Below are 13651 nucleotides of genomic sequence, written 5' to 3' on the forward strand. Positions count from 1 at the left end.
ATTAAAATTGAAGTCCATTTCGTTCTAGTACAACTCCGGTAATAAACTGCGTAGAACTATCGCTCCGCTTCTGCTTTCCGCGGTGACACTTAAGTTGGCGCCTTTTTGTTATGTTTAAGACCTGAGTTCAATACTCTATGCAATGTTGTCGCCCAACGAAATCATACGGTTGGACTTTCAAACCCACGCCTATAAACGATGAGGCGGTTTGGGGTGTTGGGGTCCGAATGAAATGTCCTACCTACTGCAAGGTGCAAAACTATTGGGACAAGGGATGCTGTAACCTTCTTCCTTCCGAAACAGTACTCGCCAAAAAGTCTTATTGAACTTGTGTTAAATAAAATGGCGGCGTAGTGTGCGATTACCGAGTGGAGAAAGCATTTAAAGTGCATTAGGACTAACCGAAAAAGGCATGTCGCTCGGGGTGCAAAGAACGATAGCGTTTTTCACACCCTGTGGCCCGATTGACTAGCCGCTGCTAATGTGCCGTGCCGGTGTGAACTTATTATTTAATCGACCCATGTTGACGATAGTATTTAAAGCGGCGTCTTCTGTGACCCGTGAGTCACGCCTCAAGATACGTCGCCACGAAGTAGATCAGCGAAGTAGATCGGCAGACCCACTCGGAACTGGAAGCTGCCTGGGTTGCCTACCGATATGCTCCTCTCGTAGGACGCGAAACGCGTTGGTTTTGGTTCTCTGGACCCAGGGCTCAAGAGGAAAGCACAAGAAAAGCTGTTCGATGTACCCAGCTCGTGGCCGGAGGCACGCGGTAGCCTATTTGGCGGCCCCGTTGCGAACCGATCCTTCCACGCTGATATCCGTGGGAATTTCGTGGAAGAGAAATCCCCAAAGTGGACGCGAAAAAAAAGCTGGTCAAACACTGGGCACGGGTCGCAGAGAATCCGTGTACCGATAATTAAAAAAACATCACCTCCCGGTGGGTTTCGAAGACGGTGGCCAATTTGTTGGAGAAATTATTTGAAAGGATGAGATTTCGCAGGCGGCTGCACCCGGTTCCACCGGGCGCGCTGACCTGGTTGCGGAGGGAGATTTGCGATGATCGCGTCAGTCAAAGTGGTGCGAAAGATCGTGCCGCAAAGATTTAGACCCGAAGGGGCAGCGGTCCCTGAAGGTGTTTTGTTTTTCGACGATATCTTGTCGCTTGATCCACCAGGCGGCGGCGGCGGGGAGGCCAAAATGGTTTGCGAAATGCGATCGCTGATCGGAAGGCTGAAGATCGACATCGAGCTTTCGTTGAACGGGGCGAAAGGAAGAATGATTGGCGGTTGGAGTCCTTAAGACCCGAATGAAGCTGAAGAAAGTTTGGGAAAGAAAAGGGGTTTGATTTATCTGGAAATTAAATTATCATTGGTTTGGGGATGTTGGCTTTTTTTTGGTACGGCCAGTGACAGGTAAATTGCGGACTGCCACGTCGCTCATCAGCAACGTTGGGTCTTAATTAAAATATGCCATCCGCGTTGTACGCTTAGGCTTACTTGCCATCGACACTTGATAGTTGAATTTGGTGCAGTGTTCCCCTCGATACTATTAATACGTCCCCCGGTAACGAGTCATCATATCAGGGTACGCAAGAGCATTACCAGCTATTTAGCGTTATGATTCCCTTGGGAAGGCGTATCTTGGGCCCTCTATTTCCCAACACCGGACGATCGGTGTGAACGGTCTTTCCAAGCGACGTGAAATTAAATAAATATGTGAAATCAAACCGCCACACGGCCGTCAGCCGGCAATATGCTTCCTGCTACGAACCCGGCTCAAGTGTCCGCCGAGTGAGGCAGGGCCGGCAGTTCTGCGTTTCCCATCACGCGTCCGCTTACATCAACCCTCATCGGCGCAGGACCCAGGGGAACGAAAATAAACATCATCGTGGTCTATCGTGTGCTTCCCAGCGTGAACTGCCCACCATTGATGATGCAGGGCAAACGTTGCGGCAAATCGAGGGCAGAGAGTGTGCTCCACATCAGCACCAGATCCAGCGAACGGTGATCATCGGTGCCGATCTTGGGCCACCAGGTGAATGTCCAGTAGCAAGTAGAATTACCCCCAGAAAGATGGGTAACCTGGAGTGAGCTTGGCCCTTCGAATGGTGGAGCCTCTGGTGGGGCCACACGTAATCCTTGTGCTCCACAAACACAACACGGCCCGCCAGCCAGCATGGGGTCGTCTGCGAGGCCCGAAACCGATTTCGTAACACGGCAGCACACTGACGATGCCGACGACGATGCCGAGCGACGATGCGTCTGGAGGTTTACTGATCGGGTTTGCCTAAAGCGCCCCGTTTCGTCCCAGCCCATCGCCAGCTAGACCCAGACAACTGTTACCATTGATTTGGCCGGGGGCCGGAGCCCCGTCTGGCCGAGAATCCGGGACCGATGTTTGCGATCGGCGTACTGGGCGCGGGGCGAAAACATAATCATAAAATTAAATAAAACCACTGCACTGCGCGATTCGAATGCACCGCGAAACGCAACGCGCCCGTTGACCTCCCGGTGTCTGTGAGGCCCCCGGGGCGGGGGGAGGGAAAAAGAGTCCCAGATTTCCTTGAAGGCATTGCGCGGCTTAGAAGCGACCGAAAGTCCACGGGGCCGACTCGTTTTTTTGCTTGACTTTCACGTCCACATGTTTAGGCGGTGAGGGTAAATATGATTGGCAAACGGCAAATGAAGCGAATGCATGCGCCTGACGGTCCCAGTGCGTCTGGGACGGGGTAGGATTTCTGTTCTGTTTACCGTCGGTTCTTATATGCACCGCCGACCGCAGCGAGGCACTCCCCATTTGTGCGCGGAACATCTTACGGGGTGTGAAAAAATTAATTTCGGCCAACCCCTCAGGCACCTATTGGTCTATTTTCAGATAATTAGAAATCCCTGTTTCTTTTAGTGATAGGCAGCGTTTTAAGCAAAATGGCCATTAAAGTGTCTTTCCGGCACATAAATCGGCTGCCTATCGGCCCCCTTCATCGTAGATCGATCAAAGTCGCGTGCGCTAATCGCTCGGGCTTCGGTCATTTATCATCCTCCGATGTCCACTTGGAGTCACTCTATGGTTTGTGGATGAGTTCTACACTTCGATTCGGTTGCGTTTCAAGTTCCACAAACGGGGGCCGGCACTGGGGCTGTTGATTCTTCGCAAGGCGCAGATCCATATCGTGAGCGGTATTTTGCGTCCCGTCGCGATAAGAACGTTTACTTACCGGGGCGTTAGGCGCTAGACAGCATAGCGACGGTTGATACTACGACGATAAGGCTGGGTTCTGCGATCCGTGTGTTACAGTCCGTTGGCGGATAGTATTGACCGCCGTTAAGGAATGTAAACTTGGAAATTTTATATTATTTTGCACCCGGAACTAAACTTGATTGTTTATGGAGAGCAGTTGGTAGGTGTGTCTAAGACTGAGTGTTATATTAAACGGAGTTAAAGGGATATTCTGTGCCACACCTTTTCAACACGAATTACCGCTATAAATTTTCTCGCTAAATGTTGATTTACCAAGTAACCGACAACTATTTGTTTCTATTGGTTTGAAGTTCTCAAATCGTTTCATCCAAAGGGCACTTTGATTGTTTTGCTGGCCGTTCAAATATCGACCATATGTACTGATCGAGCACGCGTAGGCATGACTTAACTTATGTATGTCTCATGTCAAACATAACAACAAAGTAGACATCGTATAAAAAGTTGAAAGCATTTTTATTAGTTTGCCAGCAACAAAAAAGTGACCAAAATCGCTCCCGAACCGAACTTCAATTGTGTAAACTTGTGAATTTGAAATTCTGCCACGGTTCTGGAACAGGTGGGCCAAAAGGCTACGATCGTCCATCGTCGGCTCTGGTACTTCCGCCAAGGTGACGCCGTTTGAATTTATAATCTCTCCGGTGGCAAAAAGGTCTCCACAGGCGTAACACACCACCGTAACAGGGCGGCTCACACTCCGGCTCCGGGACGTGTACGCTGGTAAGTAAGCTAATAAATTGAAACCGTATCTTCCCGGCAAGGGGTCACCTTACGAGCGCGCGAAACAACCCAAACCCGACCAAGTCCTCCGAGACCGAGAGAGAGACCGCCAGGGAAGGAGCGTGGCTCCAGCGCCACGCTACCCGGGAGCGGCTACGCACCCGGGCGTCCCGCAGCATTAATCAGTTCAGTTTTGATAATTTTGTTTACACATTTTCTGCACACATCCGCAGATTCACACTGGCCGCCTGCCTGCCCGCCTGCCGAGGACGTTATTTAATGCGCCCGCGGGTGACAACGGCTGAAATGTTTACCGCGCGCTGGCAGCGACCTTAAAGTGATTGCGGAAAGTGTAATTGAGAGTCAGCAGCGCGACTGGCGATCGCAGGAGGGAAGAAGCCGCTTGCGCCCAAGTGGCGCGGCCCATATGCAATATGATCGCGCACTGCCCTAAAAGCGCAGCGTAAGATCGCTTGACATCAAAATGCTTTTAATTAATTAGCGTTTAGGGGCGGCACTCGACGGTTGCTGGTGCTGTTGGTGTGCTTCTGCGTCCGCGGAGTCCTCCGTGTGGACAATCAGCAGCTGCTCGTGCTCACTTTTGGGCCGCAGAACTCCCGCCCCGACGGAGGTTCTGGAGGGGCTGGGAAACTGGATCCACAACTGGCTGGGCGTCTCGAGAGGGCTCGATCCCATAATCCATTTATCACGCCTCGCACACCCATACACTCACGCACGACTACGAGGGCTACTGATAGTGCGACCGAGCCTTCGAGGTCCCACCACTTCTAGACGTCCGCCCCGGGGGCAGCCATTGATGGCCGTGTTGCTATCGAGAACCTGTTTCCTAGCGGATCCACGAAAGCGCCCTGCAAAACACATTCTACGTCCACGGCCGGCGGTCTAGCCGGTTGAACTGTCAAGTTGAATACAGTTCCACCACTTCTCGAAGGTGCCACAGTGGAATGGTTTCTCGCCATGTGTCCGACTGAGATGGCCGGGCGGTAGATATGGAACCTTCTTTCTCAGCGGCTAATTGATCAATTAGAAGCCCAAAAGCGTTCCGTCGATCCGACTGGTACCGTATCGACGAACTTCCCCCCCCCCCCCCCCCGCCGGGGGCACGACACGGACACTGATCCGACCGGCCCCAGGGCTTTCGGGAACGTTGACACTGATCCCCGGACACGACATTCCACTTGTTCGCGTAGCGGTACCCGGCCGAAAACCCGCCACACTTCTCGGAAGGCCGGCGCTTCTCACACGGCTTTATGGCGTGCGGGCCACGGAGTGACTCACCGGCTCCGGGTCGATCGAAAACCGGGTCTTCGATCGGGGAGGGCAAGCGATTAGCGAAAACACCCACCGCGAGACCGACCGTGGTGTTGCAGAAAAGCGTTTGTTTTGCAAATCCAATTACGATCGAAGATCGTTCTGAGAAGGGTCCGGTTCTGGGGACCACCTCCTTGCGGTTCTGGGTAACTGGAGCGATCGCTTATCGGCCAACACGTTGCAATCGTGGTTCGATGTCTTCTCCAACTGGATGTTATCGGGCATCGGTGGTCTGTGGCATCCCTCCCCAACCGTTATAATTAAGATCGTGACCTGTCATCGCGCTCAGTGCCCCAGTCTCGGGACGCACATTCCGGTGCTGGAGCCTTTCAACTACAAGCTACATCGTCAGCCCGTGGGACGTCACATTCCCGGGACGTCACCAAGTCGTGGTCTGGTCACTTTTTCGGCCCGCTCCTGTGAGAGTTTCCCACAGCTCATCGATCGATTGCGCATCGATTAATCTTGGTGTGAACAAAATCACAGACTCCAAAAAGGACCGCGGAGCGAAGTGGAAAGACGTGAATCGCGTCGGCTCCACACGCGCTAGAGACCTCCCAGCGGGGAAAGGAGTTACGTCGTCGTCGTTGAGTGGTGCGCGCTCTTGGGAGCGATTCCCAGCCGTGTTGACACGACGACGATCGGTCAGGGCTGAAAGTGATCCACTTTCGAAAAAAGGGGGAGATATAAAGAAGTATCGGTTTTTTTTTCTTGTTCATTGGGGACACAGATTAGGATGATCAATTATGCAAAACGCAACCGCGACGCGAGACTCCCGGTGGTGGCTCTCCCGTTTCCCAAATGATCCCCCCGAAATGCACTGCTCCCGAAGATTAGTGTCAAACGTGTCGAACGATTTGAAGTTTGGAGCCCCGGGGTCGGTTTCGGTTGCAGCCTGACCCGAGGCGATGCTGATCAATTTCGTGAGAACGCTGATATGTTTGCTGGGACGCTTAGAGGGTATTAGGAATTAATAAAACAAGCATTCTGACTGCTAAGCCAGTGATCATGTCTCCGTTTCGCGGTATAAATCATGGTAACAAATAAAGTGGGTGTTGTTCGGGGTCAGGAACTTCACCATCACTTGTGGATGTGTTAGACATTCCAACGCTGGACGACATGAGTAGCACATTCTCGGACAACGTTCCGGCAAGCCTCTCCACTGCACAAGTGTGGCATTCGGCATGGATTGGCCAGTGGGGCTTTTGGAAGCATTTGCTGCCGGACTTCCTTCACCGAAATTACACTTCACGTGAACTAGTGGCCCAGTCTGGCAGGAGTGGCTTCCAGAGGGCTACCGTACGGCTCTGGTGCGCGTGGCCCAGCTGATCATAAATCAAATTCGCCAATGTCCGCCAACGGTCGCGATAATGCTCTCGAGCACGGCCCGAGGTGGTCGCGTGCACTGGCGCTAGTCGTATAATTTGTTTACTAATTAAATAGCCCACTGGAGTGTGCCCGGTGCGGTACCACACCGAGTGTCCAGCAAACAGACAGCTGAGCAGATAGCGACGACCTGAACCGAATTAACGACCGGTCCCGGGGCCCGTTGGGAAATTCGCTCGAAATCGGAATGATATCAAGGCTCTAATCACATTGACACATTGGCAATTGGCCAGTGCGTAGCACCACACCGGGAGAGAGAGAGAGAGAGAGAGAGTAGCGGCTATCTAATTTATAATTTATAGTTTATCATTCCTAGACACGCGATTCGATCGCGATCTTGGCCGGTATCGTGCGCTGCCCGACGATAAATACAAATACTGTCGTGCTTTTGAGACCACTGCGAACGATGGCGGCCCTGTGGAAGACGTTGGGACCGCGAAGCGGTTTCTTTTGGCGGCGAGCGCCATTGACGACGCCTTGGCTACTCCGTGCTGACCAGTCAGGGGTGATTTGTGTGCCTGGACCACACCTTTGCTGATCGAGAAAACAACATCGAATCGAAGATAACGACCCGGGCCAACTCCACCTCGTGGTTCATTGCCCGTTTTGGTGATGGGTTGGACCGATGGCTATCTTCGGAACATCTTCGTGGCACGCGCCACGTACGGGACGGGGAGTGATAATTAAAATGACTTAAATTTCGCCCCCAAGCCACGTGCCGGACTGGCGACGGCAAACACGTCCCTGGACCCCATTTAAATACCAAAAAATGGCTGGACGTCCCCTCTTCGGAGTCACTTTTCCAGTCAAAAAGTGCTTCCGGGAGGTGTGCCGCAACAGTGTGGTCCCTGTTCCCTTGCGTACGGTCAGTGGGAAATAAAAGGCGCGTGTGTGTGCGTTTGATGGAAAATGGGGAAAAACTGTGTCGATTGTTTACCGGGATGATTGCAGTGTTTTACCCTGAAACGGAAGTCATCATGTTGCGTGGGCACTCCTGGCGTGGCGCTAAATGATATCGATCGATCAATCATACAGGGAATGGCTTCAAACTAGGGAACAGAATCTGCTTTTTTGCTAATTTTCTATATTCTGGACGATGGACATTTCTGGAACTCCGCGAGGTTCTAGCTTTATCCGCAAGTCTTCTTGTCTATCTCCGCAATCATCGACTTCACCTTTGCCCGGTCATACTTGTTCCCTTTGAGCAGATACGAGTAGTTCGCCGACCGTATTTCGCGGAAATCGAAGGCCTTTTTGAAGTCCTTCTTCAGGTTGCTTTTCAGTAGACACGTGTAGTGATCGTACGGTGTCATACCTCGACACTTCGAAAGCACCGAGCGGATCTGCTGCTCTAGGTTGCCCTTGTTGATCAACTTAAAGTCGCGCACGATCTCGTCGACCTAAACGGTCAGCCCGGTTACCGATCTTACGATTTGTTACGGCTTCTTATACTTACATTGAGTTCCCCATTCTTGGTGTAGCGCAACTCGCGGAAGATACACTCGATGACATCACGCAACTCCTTGCTCCCGGTCAGCTGATACTGACGACCGGCGCACATGTCCTTCTTCGTTTTCGGGGAATAAACCATCTTCTCGCAGTACGCCATCGCCGACTCGTCCTTGCGCTTCATGAATGGATTCGCCTGGTACACCTTGTTCGCCGCCTGGGGCGTGCCGTGGTACAGCTTTTGCGTCAACGCGACAAACTTGTCGTGCACGGGTTTGTACGCTTTGTACAGTTCGGTGCAGCTGCCCTTGCCACCCTTCAGATTGCCAACGGCTGCCTTATACTGGGCCACCTCGCTGTCGCTGGCCTCGTTCAGTTTTTTGTACTCCAAATGCTGCGTGGTGATCCTGGCGGGCTGGAATCGTTTCGCCCGTTCGTCCCACAGTCCCAACCCAACCAGGGCACACTTGAGGTAACAATGGGTGACGGGATCGTCGGGCAACAGTTTCCACTGACGCCACTGGCTGTGGTACTGCGTTCGCTTGGCTCCGGCTGGGAGGTGATCTTCCTGGCAGCGCGTATACACGAACAAAGTTTCTTCCGGCTCAAGTGGCTTCCAATCGCCGGCCGCCGATGCCTACCGAAAGAGGGGATTACTATCAGAATGGGCATGGGGAACCCGATCTCTTCCGGTACCTGTGAGGCCACTAGCGTGAAGCTACCGATGAGGGAAACGGCAAGGACGAGCGCGATCATTTTCTCGACAAAGTCACTAGTCACTAGGGCAATCGAATGCCAAACTGAAGCGAAAGCTATCAAACGCGAGGAACTTATAGGTGTTCGGTCGGTGACTCGGGCACCGAGCCTTCGTTTGCTACGGCTAATGGAAAACAATTGGGTAAACAGGGCTGTAGACTCTGTATCGCGGTACGGCAAACATTGGATGCTTACACTGCCCGCTCCTGGGGCACGATCGTTGGTTGTTGGCCGTTAGAATCAATAGAAGCTACGCGAACGTATTGCATCACGTCTGGGAAGTTCTTCACGCGTTGGAGATTGGGTTCGGAAATGACAGCGAAAGTCACACGGTTCTAGACGATGGTGACTGTGATGTTTTCGTACTTGATTATAAATCATTCACCAGATTCATCCAAGAGAGCGCCGAACCAAAATTTCTTTACGAGGCGATGGGCGTGAGATGAGAATATCGGCAGTGAGAATACCTATCCCACTGAAGGCTAATAGAAGTGAGAGGATTTTACATGGATTGAAACCTTAATTGACTGGAAAATTAGAATAGTTGAAAAGTTGGCTCTATCTGCAACAGATTTGTTATTCGATGAGGATTCAGGAAAGCTTTCCAACGACCTGTCCTCGGGATATCGAAGATCGGTGGCAATTTATGTTCCTATTAATTTTGTCTCTTCATAATGAAGAATAAATACTTCGGAGGGTCCCGAATCCCGAACTAAGCCGCATGAGCAACATATTGCTAAATGGCTCTCGCAGCTGCTCTTCGCAGAACCCTAAACCCTATGAATTCGTTGACGCAAAAACCGTTAGCTTGGACATGCAAAAATCACGCCCGGTCAAACGACTTGTTTGCTTCCCACGTCCATATGCTTCCCACCCTGAATGCCCACCGGTTTTTTTTCCTTCCCTTCATCAGAATTTAGCAAAATGAACGCTACCGAAAAGAACGACCAGTACCGGCCAATATGCCAACGGAACGGACTGGCGACTAATAATGGCTTTGGCTTTAATCCTTTTTCCCTCTTGCGCACCCGGCACCGCTCAAGGCCACCAAAGGCTTGCCAAACGCAGGTTTTCCCGCCGCCACCCAGCCAGCCCACCGCCGCGGATGATGGTGAACATGGTGGCAATCGCATCCACTTTGCACCGAACCTAATTAAATATGGCCCCGGCGTCAACGGGATGGGAAAGCGGATGGAAAATCCCGCGAAGCCGTGCAGGGGTGCAGCTTGCGTATGCCACCCCACCGTGGACGACGGGCGGCTGACCCGTTCCGGTAATCAACCCCTAAATTGGACGGAAACTGACTGTTTCTGAAAGGTGGCAAACGGCGCCAGACGACGCCCTCGGTGGACAGTGCGGGACCAACAAAAAAAAAACCCTGGTGAAGCATATTGAATTTCCTAACCTCCAGTCACCCGCCTCGGTCGGCCAACAAAAACAACAACACCACCGGCGCCCGGTGCTCTTATCCAGATGATTCATAACCGGCGAACGGCGGCGGAACCGGTGGTGCATCCTTTTTATTCGGAAGGGAGTGCCACGCACGAGGCCACAGTGTGCGTGAAAGGTGGCCGAAGGGTTCGAAAATAACCGTTAAAATCCGACTCATCACGCTCCGCGCAGCTTGCCGCGCGATCCTTCGCGTGCTGGGAACGCCGTTAGAGCGCTCCCAAATAGAGCCATTTCGGAATAATCGGATGCGATGCGGTGCTGTGGGAAGGACATTGTTTGCACTTGAGCACCGCTGGACCGGTGCGCTTCCGGTGCTGGCTCTGGCCGGATTTGAGTTGCCAGGGGGAAGCTAGGGTGACGACAAAGTGGGCCACCACGCCAGTGGCCACTGTGGGAAGATTGTGCACCGCGAAGGGGTGCTCATTTGGCAAAACGGCCCTTTCCGGGCGTCCGTTGGGACGGGCATTAGTGGCGCTGATTTGGTTTGCATCACTAGCCACCCGGTTGGGCCACGGTTGTTGATTGTGCAAGCCGCGCAGGTTGCTGGACCACGGTGCACGGAATCGATGTTCGGTAGAGTGAAGAAAAACTCCACTTCACGACGCTCGAACCCGATCGTGAGCCTTACCGGAGCGGCGTGTTACTTGAACGTTGTTTTATTAGAATTTATTTGGCGCCAAAACAACGTGGCCTCCCGGCGAGACTGCGGATTGCGTTGCACCGGGTGCATCCCATCGTGGGACAAATTAGTTTTTCGCAATCGAATTGCAATTCGCGGTCCTCCGGTCCTTTCTGCGAACGATGCATCGTGCTTCCCCGGGATCGGGATCGGGAGTCTGGCCGGCCCCTCGGCAACCGTTCCAGATTTCTGCGAACCCCATTCGTCACCGGCCGAACGAACGAAGATGCGGACGGGAGAGATGTCTCTATATTATCGTGTCACGATCACGCGCAAAGCGTGGAAAGCGTATCATCGTTCCGCGGCCGGCCAACCGGCGGCCGGCACCGATCGGTTCGGTTCCTGAGAACTTTTCTCCCGTCTGGGCCAGTTTTCATCGTCCGGACGGGTAAAGAATTAGGCCGTGAGCCTGGCCGGAGATTGGTTACGAAAGTACGGCTTAATTACCGTCCATTTCTCAGCCGAAGTCTCGGCCGAAGTGAGGGACCCCGAAAAAACGTGCCACTAATGGCTACACAACGCCCGTGAGGCCCCCATTGGCCGCTCCGGTCCCGGACAATTAGTCAGCAGCCGGAGTCAGCAGCGCCGTCTTCCGCGTGAACGAACGGTGTTCCGCCCGTCGGTATCGGTTTGACCCCTTCAAAGGGACGGGTTTCGCAACCCCCAACCCGCCGGCCACAGCGAACCGGAGTGAACATGGCATTATTGACCGATTAACGCTAATATAGATTTTACGATTGCGACTGCTGGATCGGGGCTACGGGGCACAGTGTATCGACACTGAGTGCCTGCGGCTGGCTGCGACCGCGATCGATCGCAGCCAGGCAACCGATCCGGTTACCGGTTCGGGTTCGTCGCCTAGCCGAGCGAAGTCACCGCGAGGGAATTTGCGACTTCGCACCGCTTGCAACATACTAATCTGCGTATTTGCCTGCGTTTCCGTTGCCGGGGTCGAGGGACGCCGATCGTCCGATCGCCCGAAGGCGATATCGTCGTCGGCGTCAACGGTGTAGTTGCCTGATTTTATCGGGACAAACTCACAATTAGAATCGATCGTCGATTAATTTCCCACCGGGGGCCGCGGTTTCCTTTCAAGTGGCTCGCTCCGGCACACGGAACGCAAAAACCGCAAACACACATGGAACATTAGGAAAAACAGTCGACAACGACGCTTTAGATAAGGCGCAGCAAACAAATGGTTCCCGTTGTGATTGTTATCGATTGTGAGTTTTGGCTTTGGTGAACCGTTTTTTTTGCAGCTTTTTACGGCGATTGTCGCAAGCCGTTTCGCTTGATCGGTTGATCGCTGTTATTGAGTCATGTGACTTTCCTCTACTCTTTCGCTGCGCTTTGCTTTGCTTTGTTTGTTTTCTTGCGGCCCATTCACACTCATTCATTGCCATTTAATGGCTTTTGAATATGGTTTTAAATGGGCAAATTAAAATGAATAATCCCTGGCTGGCGTTCGATCCTTTTCCCCGCCATAAAAAGGGGCCCATTCGCCAATCACCAATCCCCTAGCAGGTACTTTATCTCGGCCGGTCGAACGGCGGGAGATTGTAACCGATCGGCGGGCATGTTCCGCCCGTCAGCCAGCCTGCGAGTGAACCAGTTTTCGGCAAGTCGTTAGCGAGCCCCAATAAAGCGGGCTGAGATTTGTGGCGCACGGGAAATTTGTTTTCCCCCCGCGGCCACTGTTTTCCACCCGGGCCGAGGATCCCGCCAGCCAGTGCAATGTACCTGTGGCCGGGCGTACTTTATGGTTAATTTTATCTTAATTTGATTCTAAAGATAAAAATAAATAAAACGCCGGGCCGGGGCCGCTGGCGCTGGCAAATGGGCGCACTAGATTGGCACCATTTTCGTGGCCAGGGACCTCGCAGTGGCGCCTGCGCTGTACGAGCGGTACCTGTACCTGTCCGTCCGTTCGGCGCACGGACACACGCGATCGCTGCTCGAGTGCGACGGCTCCTTTCGGGACCGCTCCGGTCCCGGATCGCTGCGGCTGGCAGCAAATTGTCGAAACAAGTTATCAAAACATTGCCTACACCCCGCTGGGTGACCCCAGGGCGCGTGGGGCAGCATGGTTGCCGGGTTGATGTAGATGTTAATGTGACAACCGCACAGTCCGCAGCGGAACGGAGCGGAGCATAAAAGCATAAGCGTGTGGCGTCCTGCGGCAGGCGCTCTTTTTCGGAAGCTTAGGAGCCGGCGGTCTCTGGAGAGGCAAGACAGCAAACTGGAGCAATAATCGTAAACCTTCACGGGGGCCGCGCCTTACCTCGGGGGCCGATCGCGCTGTGGAAATCTCGTTGTGCCGCTGGCCGCGAGCCGTTAGGAGCCCGGAATAGGGAGCCCGGGTTGTGCCGGGCGACGGTTATTAAACAACAATAAAATGTACAAACAGTTTTGGGGCCGGAGAGAAAATTTATTATTTAAACATCGGCCGATCGTTGTCGGAGGCTCAGCTGGCGATGGCGGCGGCGCTTGGGACAGGGCCGTGTTCGTTCGGTGTAATGAGGTGAGTTCTGTGAGGTCCGTGCCCGTGCCGGGCCGATGACTTCCGAGCGGGTGGAAAATCGATTTGTAAACGCCAGAGTCGCCGGAGACTTCCTGCTC

At 53.2% G+C, this 13651-nt stretch overlaps 1 protein-coding gene across 1 annotated transcript; it reads right to left on the bottom strand.

The window, feature by feature from the left end:
• Positions 1-7766: 7766 nt before the first annotated feature.
• LOC131212235 (37 kDa salivary gland allergen Aed a 2-like) lies at positions 7767-8935 on the bottom strand. The gene is made up of 3 exons (XM_058206021.1): positions 8842-8935; positions 8153-8782; positions 7767-8096 (listed from the first exon to the last, which is right to left on the bottom strand). Exons 1-3 carry the CDS (start codon positions 8899-8901, stop codon positions 7827-7829), a joined length of 960 nt encoding a protein of 319 aa, XP_058062004.1. The 5' UTR covers positions 8902-8935; the 3' UTR covers positions 7767-7826.
• Between the last annotated feature and the right edge of the window lie 4716 nt (positions 8936-13651).

This window comes from Anopheles bellator, chromosome 2 (genome assembly GCF_943735745.2).
Source record: "Anopheles bellator chromosome 2, idAnoBellAS_SP24_06.2, whole genome shotgun sequence".
NCBI lineage: Eukaryota > Metazoa > Arthropoda > Insecta > Diptera > Culicidae > Anopheles > Anopheles bellator.